General features: G+C 49.8%; 1 protein-coding gene across 2 annotated transcripts in view; it reads left to right on the forward strand.

Annotated features, from left to right (window-relative positions):
• The first annotated feature begins 237 nt into the window (after nucleotides 1-237).
• Pmp22 (peripheral myelin protein 22) overlaps nucleotides 238-17,706 on the forward strand; it is a 30,328-nt gene continuing 12,859 nt past the window's right edge. For both annotated transcript variants that reach the window (XM_045131637.1, XM_004663109.2), the window contains exons 1-3: nucleotides 238-414; nucleotides 2,047-2,161; nucleotides 3,412-3,511. In XM_045131637.1, the coding sequence (XP_044987572.1) occupies nucleotides 2,084-2,161; nucleotides 3,412-3,511 (178 nt within the window). In that variant the 5' untranslated portion in view covers nucleotides 238-414; nucleotides 2,047-2,083. The remainder of the gene's footprint in view (nucleotides 415-2,046; nucleotides 2,162-3,411; nucleotides 3,512-17,706) is intronic.

The following is a 17,706-nucleotide window of genomic DNA, read 5'->3' on the forward strand; positions in this document are numbered from 1 at the left end:
GGTACACCGAGCCAGGGGATGTGGGAGGTGAGCCGCTGGGCCACAGGCTAGTTTGTAGCAGAAGTCGCCGCGGGTTTTGCAGAGATCGACTCCCCGCCCCCTCCCCACCTCCCCACCCCGCCCCGCCCCCAGGTGCTTTAAAGGCCAAGTAACTGTCTCCGGCGGGCCAGCCCGCCCTCCAGCCCCGGGGCCTGGCGGAGTCCCGCCCTCCCGCACACGCTGACCCAGGGACACACCCTGCTGCAGCAACGCAAACAGGGCGTTGTTCCGGTTAAAGGCGAACGCAGGGAGCCTCCCACTGCCCCCTTGCTTCGCGCGCCCGCAGCCCGGCAGCACAGCTGTCTTTGGGGACACTAGCCATCCAGCGAACACACGGAGTTGGTGCCCGATCTGGGACGACTATTTCTTTGGGCTGTAAGTAACTTGGTGGGGAAGGTGACGGAGTTGGACCAGAAACGTGGGCATCTTCCCCTGGATGGTGCGCCAGAAAGCCGAGAGCAGGCGGAGGGGGTCACTGGCCGGGTCCCCAGCCTTCTGGCGTGAGCGCGGGGGATCTCTGCCTGCTTCCTTACTATCCTCACCAGGAGGGACTCGCTGAGTGCCTTTGCCGTGTGCAGACTTCACAGGGCGAGGACGAGGCTTGCGGTGGTGGTGTCTGGATTAAAGGATGGGCAGGGACCGCGCAGAAGGTCTTGCGCCACCGGCGTTGACTGGGGGGGGGGGGGGGGGTCGGCGGGAGACGGAACACATCGTTAAAATTCCTCAGGTTACTTTCATGGAGGCCCGGGATATCTGTGCGCCCCCACCCACCCACCCCAGGCCCTAGCCACATGTCCAATCGCCCGCCTCTTGCTCTGGCTACTTAGAGCCATCATATTTAGCTTCAATTTTATACACGACATCAGGCCATCCTGTTTAGCTCTTCAGTGCATTCCTGGGTGTTTTTATTTTATTGTTTGAACGTGTTGCTTGGGAGGAAAAATGAAGGCATCTGCAACAGAATACTTTAAAAAACTAATAGAAAAGTTTCCCTGGCCAGGGGCTCTGTCCTTAACTAGTCCTCCTAGAGGCAGCCAGCCTTTCGCAGCGGCACGCGTCCTCCACCCGGGCATCGCAAGCTTTAGCTACCACTCGCCCCCCCCCCCCCAGCTGTAAAGTGAGGGTCTGCGTGAGGGCGCGGAGCTCTGACCGCGGGCAATTCTCGCACTCCAGCCAACCGGTTTTCGCTCTGCCTCTCCTTCCCGCCGTACAGCAACACCCTCCACCCGGCTCTTGGGCTCTGGTCTGTTCTGGATGCGAGGCTGGACGGGGTGGGCGCGGGCGTCCGGGGGAGGGCTGTGCGTTCAGAAGGGAGCGCAGCCCGGTGAGCGCACGTGGGGCTGCAGGGAGCGCAGTGTCCCCGGTGCCCAGGTGGGCGGGGAGCGCAGGGACACCCCCCCCCCCCCGGCCACCCTCCCGGCTCTTCTGTCCTGGCCACACTCCTCCCACCCCACCCCGGGCTCCAGGCCGGCTCTTCCGAGCTGCTGGCGTCTGGGTGGAAACTTGGAGGCAAGTAACGGAATGCAGAGCGCACTGAGGCGGGGCGCAGGGAGGGCGGGCAGGCGGGGAACCAGCCTCGGGCCTCTGGCGACCCCAAGGCCCGGGCAGAGGTCCTGGCGCTGACCTCTCTGTCGTCCCGCGTGCCCTCTCCCACTACCATCCTCCACCCCGCTCTCAGGGGGCATCGTCCTGGGAATTGAGCCGGGGGTCAGAGTCCCAACTGCCCCCCGAGGGCCTCGGGAGGTGGCCTCCGCGCTCTCGCACCCGGGGAAGCTCCTCTCCCCGCGCCCGCCTCCCCGGGTGATGGAGACGTGCGCTCCGCTTGTTTTGTTCCTAACGCACAAGACGCTGGGTGGCCGGCGGGCTCGGCGTGTCTCGTCTCGGGCGTGCTGCGCCCTCTCCCGGCGGTGGCGGGCGCGGCGACCCTCGGTGGGACCCCCCCCCTCCCACCCTGCGCGTCCCGCCCCTCCCCGCGCGGCCTCACCAGGGGCCTCGCTCTCTCCGCAGCCCCGAGCTCCGCTGAGCCTGCGTCGCCACCGCCACCATGCTCCTCCTGTTGCTGGGAATCATCGTCCTGCACGTCGCGGTGCTCGTGTTGCTGTTCGTCTCCACCATCGTCAGCGTGAGTGCCCGGCGGGCGGGGCCCAGGGAGGACAGCTCGCTTGCTGGGGGTGTCCCGTCCCCAGCACCAGCACCCAAACTCCAATGTCACACGTCCCTGGGCGGGCTGGTTGTTTGTTTGTTTGTTTGTTTGTTTTGGTTTTGCACTTTCTGGCCAGCTGCTGCTTTTCAGCGTTTGGAGAAAGTCCCTGCAGCTTCAGGGGAGAAGTTAAGTTAGCTGCTTAAGGCTTCTTTTGAAAGCAAACAATTGCAGGGTGGATCCATAGATCCAGCCTCCACTTGACAGGCCTGCGTTCTTTTGCTTGACGCACGCAGCCTCCTTGGGATTTGTGAACATTTGTTTTTCTCCAAACCGCTGGCCATTTGGGTGGTTTCGTTTTTTTTTTTTTTTTAACCACTGCTTTAGGACTTGAAATGACCAAAGTTGAAACTGACTTTTCCAGGTCTGCATTACTGTATAACTGAAGCACCTTGTTAGGCAATCCTTCACTAATGCGAGCTGGTCAGCAGACTGACATGTTATGGAACTATGAGACACATTTTAACCCATTTTAAATTTATTTTCTTGGCTCTGACGATGGGCTTGGTCTGGGGCAGTTGTGTGTCTGTCTGTGACTTTAAAGTCTCAATGTAACGCAAGTTGTAAGTGTGATATTTCCGTTTTCTTTTTGTTTGAGAAGTAATTGTGTTTGGGTTTTAAAAGCATCTTTACAAAATCTTAATTGTAACTGGTGCTCATCTTATCGGCATGATAGGGATTGTAAGTAATGAAGTCTTAGCGAGGGAATCGCACCCAGGAGAGAGGGGAGGAGGACTTGGATGCTGTTGTCCTGGGGCGAGTCCCTGGTTCCTGCTGTACTGCACACCTCTGTACTCAGCAGATTACGTGTGTGTGTGTGTGTGTGTGTGTGTGTGTGTGTATGTGTGAGGGCAGGGGGCCAGGGGAAGGAGAGAGAGAACATGAATCTGAGCATGTGTGTGGTACTTTTCCATTTCCAGAAGTTTTTTCCACTTAAAAAAGCATTGCTCCCACCTCCACATAATGTCTGTACCAGACTGTCACTCTTCTCGTTTCTGGGTTGTGGCTGTGAACTTTGTCAGGGAGTAGCTACGCTGAGTGACCGTGGGCAAGAGAGGGATGGCCAGGCAGTGGGTGGATGACACTTGCTTCTCTTTAACGTTTCTTGCCCTGCCCCCACCCTGTCTGTCTTTACTGCCTGCGCTGATTGTGGGATGATTGATTCTTTCCAGCAATGGCTCGTGGGCAACGGACGCACCACTGACCTCTGGCAGAACTGCAGCACGTCTTCCTCGGGAGCCATCCAGCACTGCTACTCCTCGTCAGCGAGTGGTGAGGCTGCCCTTGTGCTCTACACACCCGTCCGCAGCTGTCCCAATACTTAGAAACACCAATTCGTGGAGGCCATCAGCTAGGAAGCCACTTATGGGTGGGGTCGATGTGTCACAAAGCCATGACTCCAAGATGAAGGGGCCCAGTTTTCTCACGAGCGAAGCTAAGATTCTAGGTATCATTGGGGGTCTGTCTCAACAATGCTCTTGGCCCTCTCCTGATCTCTTTGTGTAATGTTCTTTATGGAAAGAGAAATGTGGATGCAGGTAAGCAGTATGCCAGGTCACCTTAAGTGGATCCTATGGGTCAGGTGATCTAATGAGAGGTTTTAGTTTGGTGGCTATCTATCAGAAATGCCCTGCCGCTTCCTGACGCGGTGGCTGTAGGGCCTTCCTGAAGATGGTCTGGGCAGTTTTGACTCCTCTGCTTTCCAGACTTCCTTCCCAGGCCTTGGGATTTGGCGGTACCACTTAGCATCACAGGCTGTGAGTGTTTTCTGGTTGCAAGATGAAGATTAGCAAACTCTAAACTGAGCCTGTAGGTCCTTCACTCACAAGACTGCATTTCTGTGCTGCCCTCAGCCTCTTTGTCTGAGAGATACTGGAGACCAGGCTTCCTGAGGGTCAAGTTGAGGGGTCATTTGGCAGTGGAACCGCCCATTGGATCCCCTCAAGCACACAGAGGCAAGGGGGACTCAGCAGGGTGCCTGAGTCTTGACAGAGATGAATAGGGCGTTCTGTTTTGGTGGCTGTGTGGGTGATAGTGACTGGTACTGAGACAAGGGTGTCCCGAGCCTGGGGCAGGAACCAGCTGTAGATCGCATAGAGCTCTGGACATCCTTAAAAGGCCAGGGCATGACAGGAGAACAGCTCATGTATATGGTGTTGATGATGCCACACTCGGTGAGAGGAGCTGGTTCAACAAAGCAGGCGGTGAAGTGACCCTTGGCGCCCTTGGCGCAATCCCGCTTCGTGATTGTACTTGCCTTCTCATGGGCTCTGCGCCCAGTGGCACCTGAGTGTGTCACTGAAACATGGAAAACCAAATACCTTGAACCTCAGTAGAAATAGAAACCACCGTCATATTCACATACTGAGGACAGATCAGGAGCAGAGACCTTTGTTTTATAGTGAGTGCCACCATCTTGGGACCAGGGAATGCTTCATCTGAGTGTGAGAGGCACGGTTGCATTAAAACCATCCGAGGGGTTGCTTGACAAGTTGGCAACCAAGTAAATGCAATGCTCATGAATGCCTGAGAATGTGAAGCTAGTGCTGCTAGACCCCGAAAGCACAGCATCCAGTTTCTCCCAGTTCAGGGGTCTGATGCAAGAAGGGCGTCTCCTGGCTCCCTACTGACATCTGGTGGTCATAAGTGATGGCACAGTCTGCAAGGGACACTTTTCTCTGAGGCTCTGGACTCCTGGGCAGCCCCCAAGCGGTATGTGGCCTCGGTGGAGTTGGCACAGAAAAACCCAGAAGGGGAAGTTTTGGCAGGTTGTTAAAACCGCCCAAGTTTCAGCAGAAACGAGGCTGTGGAGAAACTGCTTAACTGTGGGCAAACCGTCTGCAGGAGGAAGGGCCATCCAGCCCGGTAGCCAGTGACTGACCTGCCCTCTGCACCTTGCCACGTTTGCAAACAGCTGTCCCTCCGTGCCTCTACACGTGTGCTATTTTAAAGGGGAAACGTCTCATCTTTAACTTGTGCCAGTTATGCGAAGCCCCTCCCCGGGGGCTCACTCACGGTGACTTTGATCAAGTCTTCGTGGCCATTGCACATTTCCCTGGCTGCTTTCCTGCAAACCTCCTCATGACCCGAGGGCAGGCCTCTGAACAGGCTGGGCTGCTTTCCATCTGGCCTTAGTCTAAATTAGAAGTTTCCACTTAAAACCTCCCCAGTAGTGATTATCTCCGCTGACACCTTCCCCGTGTGTCAGCGTGTTACAGCTCAGCCCCGGGTGCTGAGTCCTGCATCCCAGTTTAACCACTTGCCAGACAATAGAGGTCCAAGCACAGAGCTGTGAAGCTCTTGACTGCCTTCATGAGCAAACTGCATTTCGTCGTGAATCACTTCCCTCGTCTATGTTTGCTTTTAGGATGTTGGAAATGCATTCTTTTTAAATAATCTAAAAATAATTACTGAGGTTCATTTGTAAAGAATCTCTAGCAAGTGTGTCATGGGAGAAAGTACCTTGGTTTGCGTGACTTTGTTTTTCTTCTTTTATGCGATGGGATCTTGCTGTTGCTTAGGCTGGCCTTGAACCTGTGGACTTCCCTTACCTCCCAGGTAGCTGGGACACTCCAGGTATTATGCCACCACGTCAGCTATGACCTGTTGTTTGTGCTGGAAGCACTCTGGTATGCTAGCCTTCTCTCCAGGGTGTTGTCCTGGCCTTGTTTTAATTCAGGCCACTTCCACTTGCTGGTGCTGTTAGGCTGCATGCTGGTGTGTGCTCTCAGGCCATGCTATAGATTTTAAGGGGCTATCTTAGCTCTTTCTCCCCCAAACTATCCCTTGACATTGGATTTAATTTTAAATTTTTATTTATTTGAGAGAGAAAGAAGCAATGAGAAAGAGGAATCGGCACGCCAGGGCCTTCAGCCGCTGCAAACGAATTCCAGACACATGTGCCACCTTGTGCATCTGGCTTATGTGGGTTCTGGGAAATTGGACCTGGGTCCTGCGGTTTTCAGGCAAGTGCCTTAACTGCTGAGCCATCTCCCCGGCCCTGGATTTAATTTTAGATGTCTCACTAGCGGCCTTCACTTCTTCCCGCTTTCTCTTTTTTTTTTTTTTTTCTAAACCCATTTGCCTCATGTCTGGCCCCTGCTTGATCCTGGCTACTGTAGGCAGCGGTGAAAAAGTTCCTCAGAGCATGCTCATTATGAGCACTTCAAGCCTCAGGCCGCAGGGGTACTTGGACTTGGCAATCGTGGGCCTTGTTCTTGCTGATACCAAGCCTTACTTACTGAGGAGTCGGGGGATAGGTCGAATGGATGAGTCACTCACTGTGAAGGCAGTGGGTGAGGTGCCCCAGGAGTGGGGGCAGGCAGTCAACACTAGGGTTCAGGGAGGAAATGGAAGGGAAATCTCCAGTGGGAGTTGGAATATGATCCATCCTCCAAAGGATGGGCAGGATTGAAGTAAATACAGGCAGGAGGCAGGATGTTGCCTGTCTGGGCAGTGGTGGGACCCACAGCAAGAGGAAAACAGTGGTGGAACATGGTAGACCTATTGTCTAAGGCTCTGTGAGTATTAGGATTGATTTCATAGGACAGAGCATCTCCATATAGCAGTGGCTTAAAGTGAGTTTATCTCTCTTTCTCTCTCTCATTTAAAGAAGTCTGAAGTAGGCATCCTGAGAGGTATGGTGCTTTCATGAAAGTTTTAGAGACCCAGGTTTTCCTACCTCGTTTCTTTTTCATCTTTTGGGTTTGACTCTTTCCTTCCAGAAGGCTGCTGCTAGAACTCTTGCTTTCTCATCCGCGCTCTAGGCAGCAGGGTAGAGAAAGGGGGAGAGAACGAGTATACTTTTCCCACTGTGAAGTGCTCAGTTAGACCAGACATATTTCTTTCTGTCTTTGACTGGCGCTTAGTCATCAGGCCATGCCTATGTGGCTGAGAAATGTAGTATTCAGCGTTGTGGGAGGCCTCACTTCTTGATTTATAGCAATTTAAAAGCAGACACCTTCCTGTCAGTCTGTCCTGCAGTGCGTCTCCAAGTCTTCCACAGTTTGAGGGCAGCACTGAGTTCTGGCAGCATTCTCCCGGTCGTCCACCTCTACTGTGTCCTGGGATGCCAGCCATGCCGCTGGGCACCACTGGCCTTTGTCAGAACCTGTAGAATCATTGTGTCTTCTGTCTTTCTTCTTGCTTCCCAGGCATTAGGGAAGCCTTTTTAAAATTTTTTTTGTTTTTGTTTTTGTTTTTTATTTATTTATTTGAGAGTGACAGACAGAGAGAGAGAGAGAGAGAGAGAGAGAGAGAGAGAGAGAGAGAGAGGCAGAGAGAGAGAGACAGAATGGGCATGCCAGGGCCTCCAGCCACTGCAAATGAACTCCAGACGCGTGCGCCCCCTTGTACATCTGGCTAATGTGGGTCCTGGGGAATCGAGCCCTGAACCGGGGTCCTTAGGCTTCACAGGCAAGCGTTTAACCACTAAGCCATCTCTCCAGCCCTAGGGAAGTCTTAAGGTCCTTTGAGTCTCATAAATCTTTGTTTTCTTCGGGCCAGGCCTCTTTTCTGGATTACAGACCTGTGTTGTGAGGTATCTGAGCTGTATCAGAGACCTCTCCCCAGGAAACTAGCTCCAAAGTCACTCTGCCTCTTCCTCCCCCAACTTTCCCTTGCCACTTTCGGGTGTGGCAGTGAACTGTGCTCCACCAGCCAGCGAAACAGCTAGGGTCCGTCTGGGAGTGTTCCCTTCTCCCTTCCCAGAATTACTGGGGGTCCCCACATACATCCCATTACTCTGGTGTCCCTGGTCACACCGTCTCCTCATGTGTCATAGCCACTGAAGGTGGCTTCTGACTAGCTGGCCTGTGCCCTTTCCTGCTCCTTTGTTTTTAAAAACTGAATCCAGGGTGGTTTTCATGAGACTAAAACTTGATCCCATCACTTGAGTTTGGAAGCTTTCTGAGGCCCCCCCCCACACATCTTCCTAGAGGGATGGGACTGTACCAGAAGGACCTCTTCCTTGTGCCAAGTCTCTTCCACTCAGCTTGGAATTTTAGCACCCCTTTTCTTCCTTGAACATGAACTGCTCACTTTAAGATTCACCCCTCTTTCTCCTTCCCACCCTCCTTCCTTGTCTTTCTGCCTTCCTTCTTTCATTCATGGCTCGTTGCTACCCCTAAAGTGTGCCACAAGCTGTTGTAGGACAGAAGACAAAACAAGAATGGACAGAGCTTACAGTGTGCTGGGAAGCCTGGCCAGTGGACATGGGTAGTTGGGGGCAGTGCCAGGAGACATGAAGAGAGCAGGATAGGACAGGATAGGGTAACGGGATCTGGAGAGGTTGCAGTGTGTGTGTGTGTGTGTGTGTGTGTGTGTGTGTGTGTGTGTGTGTTTAGAAAATGACCCCTTGAGAATGACCTACAATCAGCCTTGTGAACATCTGAGGGAGGCTTCTGGAAGGAGACCACCAAGTTCAAGATCCTTGGTGTGAGTGAGCGACAAGGAGTGAGATAGCTCAGTGGGCACAGGGAAAGTTGTCCCTTATCGTTTGTCCCAGGTCCTTTCAAATCCTAGTAGGGCATCAGTGCTGGTTCCGTGTAGACACGGGCGAGGTTCTCAGGTCTGTTTCCTTCAGAAGCATTCATGTGTCAGGCAGCGAACGTCAGCCTCTTACAAGGTAGAAATGCCCAGTCCATTTTCAGGGATGCTCAAGTCCACAGTATTCTCACTCTGTTATTTTCTCTACTTTTGCTGCCTTGTAGATTCCGTGGAGCCTTTTATTTTCAGAAGCACAAGCTAGCAACAAACAGGATTTTATGTTAAGGAAATTCATCTTATGCTGCATGCGTGGCATGTGGGGTTTGCTTCCACGCCAGCTTTCCGGGGCAGAGGTTACTGAGGTCAGTTCCTGGGGCCTTGGTTTTCAGATGAGCAAGAAGCTCTGGTTCAGGTGGCAGTGTGCCAAGCCTTCTCCGCAAGTCCCTGTGGGTGAGTTGAGAATCTACCTCTGCAGAGGGTCTAGGCAAAGCATTTGTCTTGTTATTAAGGGAACCAGTGCTTCTTGTCCTGAAGTCTCTAATTTTTTTCCAAATATACATGAGCATTCCCCCACTCTCAGTTTCTTGTGTAGACCTGACCTATAGCAGAAGCAGACCCCAGGCTTCCGGATGTCTGTAAGGTACTAGGGCACTGTCTGGCTTTGCCTGGCCTTCAAGTAGTCATCATTGACTTCAGAAGACCCCAGCAGACTTGGTGTTGGTGAAGCCTGGCTTGGTGCACATGCCTGCTTACACAGTACTCCCCTGTGTCAGAACGCAAGAGCCCTGGCAAATTTTCATCCTGAAGGGTTAGGCACTAAAGTGTGTCTGTGCTGCACCTTCATTTTGAAGAAGTATTTTATTTATTTATTTATTTGAGAGCGACAGACACAGAGAGAAAGAGGCAGATAGAGAGAGAGAGAGAATGGGCGCGCCAGGGCTTCCAGCCACTGCAAACGAACTCCAGACGCGTGCGCCGCCTTGTGTCTCTGGCTAACGTGGGACCTGGGGAACCGAGCCTCAAACTGGGGTCCTTAGGCTTCACAGGCAAGCGCTTAACCGCTAAGCCACCTCTCCAGTCCTGGACCTTCACTTTGAAAGAGGACTGTGCTCACCCCAAAGCATGAAGGGAATATTCCCACCTTTCATCTCCTTACAGCATACTCTGCCCATCTAGTGGTGGCTAACACCCCATAGCTCCCCACTTTTTGCTGGCGAGGCTGGACTCCCGCCACAGAAAGGGGCAGATCGAAGCCAGGAAGACAACTATACCTTGCCCTTTCCATTCTAAGGGGCAGAAATACATTCATGGCATTCTATGGGATGTGGGTGGCATTGCTTTGCCCTGAAAGTCAGAAACATAAATCTCACTGGTGTCAGCAGCCCACAGTATAAGCCTTGGTAGTCTCATGGACCCAGACTTTATTTTACTCTTCCATTTGGTGACAATGTCGTTTGGGCAAGACCACAGACTCTTTCCTCATGGTGGCTTAGCTTCGGGTCAGATTTTAGAAGGCACAGAAACCCTGTGCATTTATGTGTTCATGTTTTGCAAGTTAAAATCTTTGTGGCTCTCATGACCAAACTATAATTTCTACTCCTGCAGTTGCTCTTGATTTTACAGGATCTTGTGGGATACTGAGGTCCTGGCAAACAAGGCTGTGGGATATTATAACCCCTGACATTCCTCATTAGAGGTCACATCTAGGAGTTAGTATGGACTATCTTTATATATTTATTTATTTTAATAAATTTCTGAGGAAATGCCACTGGGATTTATTCATTCTTCTTTATACACATGGAGCCCATCCTGTGCTTCCATTCCAGAAACTGGCACACAGGGAGAAACAGAAAATGCCAGGTATGGAACCCATAGTTAGTTGAAGGATACAGGCAACAAGTAACAGATAATTCCATGAGTGAAATGTACCCTGTAGAATGAGATTGAAAGTTGTCCCTGGAGAGAAAGAAGTGAGTCACATCGTCCTGTAGATAAGGACTTAGAAGACAGGGAAAGACTGGTTGTATGAAGGCTCATAGGAAGAAAATTCCAGGAGGCAAAGGGATGAGCCTGAGTGCTGAAGAGGGAAGTTTGGTGTGGCTGAGGGCATCAGTTGAGGGGGTGGTGGGGGGGTGATGAAGTGAGGTGAGAGGTGATGGAGTTGAATCACTGGGGCCTTGGAGGTCATGGCACTGGGAAGGACATCGTCAAAGAGTGACATGATTTGATTTGCATTTTGAAAGCCAATTCTGGAAAGATTTTTTGAAAGTGAATTTTGGGGAGAAGCAAGAATTTCAGAAACGGGGGGATCCAGTGGTAATGATCCAGGCTGAGAATGTTGGTGACCACAATGATGATGAAGGCAGTGCTAATGAAGATGATATGAAGCAGCTGTGCCAAGCTTTGGTCTAAGGGTCATGCAATTCGCACTGGGACTGCAGGGAGTCAGTGGAGCTTGGCTAGGAAGGCGAGTGGAGAAGGGGATGCTGATGGCAGGTTTTGTGGCTGGATAAGGTGTAGAACTGTGAAATGATTATTAGGATGAGCGTCTATGAGTGTGGGTTAGCCACTAGAAGTATGATGGGGTCTATGGATTGAGATAGCACAGACTGGTAAAAAATGGTATTGGGGGGGGTGCTGGAGGGATTGCTTAGTGGTTAAACACTTGCCTGTGAAGCCTAAGGACCCTGGTTCGAGGCTCCATTTTCCAGGACCCATGAAAGCCAGATGCACAAGGTGGTGCATGCATTTGGAGTTTGTTTGCAGTGGCTGGAGGCCCTGGTGTGCCCATTCTCTCTTCCTCTGCCTCTCTCTCTCTCTGTCTGTCTACAATAAATAAATAAAAACAAACAAACAAAAAAAAATGGGATTGGGGGATAGAAATTAGGGTTTGCTTTGGTCACGGCCAAGTTTCAATGGGAAAGGTCTGGCCAGACATCCACATTTGGGAGTCCTGAGTGTGTGTGGAAGGGTGTTCCTTGTCATAGTATGAATGTCAGTTCTGGGGAACAGTTGAGGAGATTTCAGGAGGAGGGAGACACAGCGTCCAGAGCTGATTCATGGATAGTGGTCACTGGGGCTGGGAAGGATGGAGACTGGGAAGTGACAACCCAAGCTGTGAGGCCATGAGATGAAGCTATTTAATACATTCCTTTGCTCAACCCACACCCCCTTCCTGCGTGCTGCTACGTCAGTTGCCACCCTTTATACTGATGTACTAATGGGGGCCTTGCCAAGTTCATCCCCAAGGAATTGAAGCCCCCTAGTGGCCCTCGGACCAGCACAGAGAGGTGGAGATGTTTGCTCCGAGTGACAGATCTTCAAATAGTTGAAGTCTACAGTGTCTTCTTCTTTGGTCTTGCCTCCTTTCTTCTTTCTGCGGCTTCTTTGGAGCTGGTGAGATTCCCCTGGATGTGTGGCTGTGTGACTATGGTGTGTACACACAAGCGTGACCTGGTCTTACTGCTCTGAAGGTGGATCAGTTGTTTGGTTCAGCAGACTGGCAGATAAAAGGTAAGGGAAGCGTCTCCCCTTGCGATGTCATCTTTCCTCCTCCAGTTTTGCCTTTTGTGGATTCTAAATCCAAAAACCTAGTGACAGAATCCTCAACTCATTAGCTTTCAGCATATTGCTGCCAGCACTGCCCGTGAGTTGTAGTGGAGAGAGGAGTAGGCTGGATGTCAAGAGTGTTTGTCCTTCTGCACTGGTCTAGTGTAGCTGGGTAAACTGAGGCAGGTACCCTGACATCTTTCCGAAGAATGGGTGCTGAGGTAGGACCTGGAGTCAGAACACTTTTATTGCATGGTCTCAGAGCATCTGTGCATGTTGAGGATATATTTGTGATGTAAGTGGACCCAGGGAAGTGGTCCTTGAGCTGGGCTTGGGATTTGGGCAGAATTTTATTGTGGGCCCTTGGAACAGAGAAAGGCTTTGTGCTTGGAAAAGGGTGGTGAGAAGGGCAGGCTGGCTGCTGGGACGGGGACTGTGTCCAGCATTTATTTCTGCGTGTTTGACTGTTTGTGTCCACTGGGGAGGAAAGGAGGAAGACTTTGATTTTTTTCTTGTTTGGAGAATTCCTTTGAAACCCAAAGATTGTGAGGTAACCCCATTACGCCTCATCTACTCTCCACTTGTGCAGCTCATGGTACTCAACAGAAACTGTCCCTCCCTCTGAGGTCAATTCTGCGGCCAGATTCAGTGTTTTCAGTAGGCAACTATTAAGAAGAAGGCTGCCTGGTAAATAATGTTGCAAAACACTACACTTTAAAAGTTGTTGTTTTTGTAAAAAGTATTTTATTTGTTTATTTACAAGGAGAGAGGAAAAGAGAGAGAGGGGTTATGAGAATGACTGAATATAGGTGCACCAGGGCCTCTAGCCACTGCAAACAAACCCTAGATGCATACACCACTTTGTTCATCTGGCTTGATGTGGGTACTGGAGAATTGAACCAGGGTCATTAGGCATTGCAGGCAAGTACCTCAACTGCTTATCCATCTGTCCAGCCCAAGTAGGGTTTGTTCTTTAAGCATAACGTCTCATGGCTTTTTTAAAAAAATTTTTTATTTATTTATTTGAGAGCGACAGACACAGAGAGAAAGACAGATAGAGGGAGAGAGAGAGAATGGCCGCGCCAGGGCTTCCAGCCTCTGCCAACGAACTCCAGACGCGTGCGCCCCCTTGTGCATCTGGCTAACGTGGGACCTGGGGAACTGAGCCTTGAACTGGGGTCCTTAGGCTTCACAGGCAAGCACTTAACCACTAAGCCATCTCTCCAGCCTGTCTCATGGCTTTTAATAATTCATGAATATAGTCAGTGTCCATGGGAAGAGGCTAATGTACTTGACCATGCAGCGCACACCACTGACCAAGCAACCTCCATCCTACTGTGGGGGCTTTGTGTATCTATCAACTGGCGGAGGGAGTCAGTCTTCCAAGAACCGTTCTCTGAGAATCCTCCCCTGATCTTCCTGTTTCTACGGAGCTTCAAAGGCTTCCTCCTGTCAGGTAAGCCTTGGCCTAGGTGGCCTCTTGGAACTCCCTCTGCGGATCAAAGAATTACTTACCAGAAAAAGAATGTGGATGGCAGATCACAAAACTGGACTAAAAGCTAGTTTTGTGTGTCTGCTACAAGTCCTCTTGAAAGTGCAATTAACTGAATGATGTATGGGTTGAGTATCGCTTAACCAAAATGCTTATGACTGGAAGTGTTCCACACTTAGGATGATTTTAGAATTGGGAACTTCATTTCATAGATAATAAAATATATTGGGATGGCCCCCAAATCTAAGCAAGAAATGTATTTGTATACCTTACATAGATAGCTTGATGATAATTTCATGCATTTTTGGTGTGCCTACATTTTCACTGCAACCTATCACATTAGGTTAGGTGTGACATTTTCTACATGTGGCATCATGTTGATGCTCAAAAAGTTTCAGGTTTAGGAGCATTTTGTATTTTTGTCTTAGTGATATTCATCCTGTTCATCATATTTAGCCAGAATACCTTGAGGTAAAAGTGCTTTCTACCCTTGAGCAGTTTGTGTTCACTAGTCTCTAGCCACTGGTTTGCTGTAGCTAAAACACTCCCCATAATTGCCAGTTGGAAAGGCCTCCCATGTGGCCTCCATGGTCTTTGTGAGCTCAAGGACCACAGGTCATTTTTTTAATTTGATTTGCCTTCTGCATGGGGAAATTTAGCCCACTGGCAAAGTTAGCATAAGATCTGAGCCCCATTTCAAATTACCATCTGATCTGCATGGGGAAGAGGCTGAAGTCTTTGGGCAGAACCCACGCTGGGCTCTGGGCAAGCCCAGCTGGTGGGCGAAGTGGGAGCAAAGGCGATATTGTTCAGGACGGAGGCTGTTTGGAAATTCAGCTATTTCTGGAATGACATTCGTATGGAGAAGTTAGGAAAAATGGAAATATTGTGTAATAGTAGTGGGTTGGGAGGTTTAGGGATCAGGGTCCTATTCTTAAGATTATTATGTGTTTCTAAAATAGTGTGGCCCTGTGTCCTTGGAGGTATTTAACTCTGGGTTCTGTAATTTACTCTCCTGATGGCTTTCTTCAATGTCACCCTCAATGTACATTCTCCCTTTCATTTTTCTTTTTTTTTTTAAATATTTTTTGTTCATTTTTTATTTATTTATTTGAAAGTGACAGAGAGAGAGGGAGAGAAAGAGACAGATAGAAAGGGAATGGGTGCGCCAGGGCTTCCAGCCACTGCAAACGAACTCCAGATGCGTGTGCCCTCTTGTGCATCTGGCTAACGTGGGTCCTGGGGAACCGAGCCTCGAACCGGGGTCCTTAGGCTTCACAGGCAAGCGCTTAACCGCTAAGCCATCTCTCCAGCCCTCCCTTTCATTTGTCAACACAGTGGTTTTTTTTTAAGCGGTTCCAGAGATCAACCCCAGGACACTACTGAGCATGCTAGGCGGGTGATCTAACCACTGAGATATCTCTCAAGCCCCACGACGTGCTGCCTTTCTTGAGTCAGAAAACCTTTCATGAGTTGCCCAGGGAGCAGCGGTCAGGCTGGGGAGGGCTGGCTGGCTCCATGCTGCTTAGGAAAGATGCAGACGAACTGTTTGTGCTTTCTGAGCCCTTGACTGACTAGATTGTAGGCCCTGGGCTAAGAATACAGCTGAGGGGGCAGATGTATTTCCTTCACTGCTCAGCTGGCCCAGGGCAGGAATCTGACCTTGAAGGGAGCTTTCGTGCTGGTGCAGGTCAGGCGTCCCCTACACGCCGAGGAAGCTGGGCCTGGCACAGCTACGGCCTGCGTCAGAATGTCGGCTGCGGGCCCTGGACCTGACAGTCTCACTGGAGCCACAGGCCTGCAGAGAGCTTCAGGGCTTTGCGTCCTGGTGTTCAGCACTACAGTTGAGGGTTGTCTAAGCACACCGCTGCTGGGACTGCTGCAAGTATTTCCTAGATATCCACTCTGCACCCAGCTCTAAATGAGGCCTGGGGAATGACGAGAGGGCCTGGGACATGGGCTGTGCTAAATGAACGCAGACTTGCTAATTGTGGGGCAGGCCATTGCTGTTCCGGGGCTCTTGTAGAAGTCTGATGCGCTTGCTGCTTGGACCGTTGGCCTGGCAGTGTGCTGAATCTGTGTGGAACAGGTCGACAGCCTTCTTACTTGCATCCAGTTTCTCTCCACTCTTACAACTGGCTTCTTGGTTTGCTCTAGCAATAGTTGGCAAACTTGTAGTCTGCAGGCCAAACTGAAAGTTCCTCTTGATTTAGTAAATAGGGGGCTCTTGGATACGTGGACCACACTCATTGATTCATACAGTGGTCATGCCTGATTTTATCCTAGAAGGGCAGTTGAGTAATTGCTACAGCAGTCCGGTGGCCCCCGAAGCCCAAAATATCTGCAGGCTGACTCTGTAGTTGGTTTGCTATCTAGACAGATGCACACACACACACACACACACACACACACACACACACACACACACACTCAAACACACACACGACTGGTTGGTACAGTCTGGCTTTGCACCACGTTGCCTGCGAACCTGTTCTGACATGGGATCAAGCACCTGCCCCTTCTGGAGTGATGTCTGCTGTCTTGTCCTGGCTGGCTGGCTGTTCCAGCTCTGATGAATGGTTCTGGCGGGGGAGCAGTGCCATAGGCACTCACGGCCATCCTTGCAGGGTTGTAGTGTTGCACTGGTCCCTTTGAACAACGACTGAATCATTAGCTGGCTATTTGGGGTTATCGTGTAAGCAGCTTCCTCAGCCCCTGGCTGTTTTCCCCTGCCCCCGCCTTAAGTAGTTTCAGACAGGTGGCATGTCATTAAAAGAGGTCCCCTATCTTTTGTATGTCAAAGCCCAGACCTGCCTAGGAGTCCTGACCTTCTAACAGTTTTGGAAACCCAACTTTTATTGACTTCCATGACTTCTTTAAACTGTCATCTCTTAAATTGGTCTTAATTATTCAAATAGTAACATACAGTTGTTAGGGGGCAAGGACTGGTTCCTACTCCACTCCCCATATTATATGAATGACGCTTGTCTCTCATTCCTGTTCGTGACATTTTAAAGAAATTGTGCCTGTACTGTGCATGTACAAACTTTTCCATAACATTATTCCCAAAATAGTGCAGGATAACAACTTACATCGTCTTTACACAGTGTTAGTGTGTCAAGCGATCTAAAGAAAGTTTACACAAGAGGACGCACATGTTATGTTTCCTCTGAGAACCTATCTGGCTGTAGCCTGTAAGACTGGCATGCATGCTCTTGATGTCATTCTTTGCTGAGAATTTTTACTTTTCATTTTAATTCTGTCAGTCAAGGGATTCTCTAAGGCACTGGGTTGGGACTTCCTCGTGTATTTGGAGTTTTTTGTTCTGTTTTGCTTTTCTATTCTGTGATTGAACCTAAGACTTAAGTAAGTCGTACAAGGTGTACCACAGAGCCACAGCCCCAGTAGTGGCTAGTCTGTTTATAATTTCTGATTGTTTCTAGTTGTATTTTGTGCCGATATCACTTATGCTTTCTTTGAGATCTGAGACTTTTGTCTCAGTTTGTAAGACTGTTCCATGTGGGCTTGAAAATAAAGAATAGCCTTTGTCATTTGGACACAATTTTTCTATATATAGAAAAATATAGATTGCTTTGAAGTAACTAAGCCTGTTGTAAGAATAATCTAGATCCTTGGTTCTGGTTTTATGACATATCTATTTTAAGTAGGAAGCTGACTCTTTTATTATGACTGTGGCTTTATCAGTTTCTTATCATATTGATATTATTTCTGCTAAATAATTTTTCTAGGACTTGTTATATATGTAAAGAGGTCTATAACAACTATTTCTTCAGTCTTCAAGTAAGCTGAATCCACTATGAAACATTTTTATTTGGTTCTTTCTATTCTTTTCAACCTAACTTCTGTTTACTTTCATGTTATTATTCATTTATCTGCTATTTAAAATTTTTTTGTTCAGTTTTATTTATTTATTTAAGAG

This window comes from Jaculus jaculus, chromosome 12, assembly GCF_020740685.1.
Source record: "Jaculus jaculus isolate mJacJac1 chromosome 12, mJacJac1.mat.Y.cur, whole genome shotgun sequence".
In the NCBI taxonomy this organism is placed as follows: Eukaryota; Metazoa; Chordata; class Mammalia; order Rodentia; family Dipodidae; genus Jaculus; species Jaculus jaculus.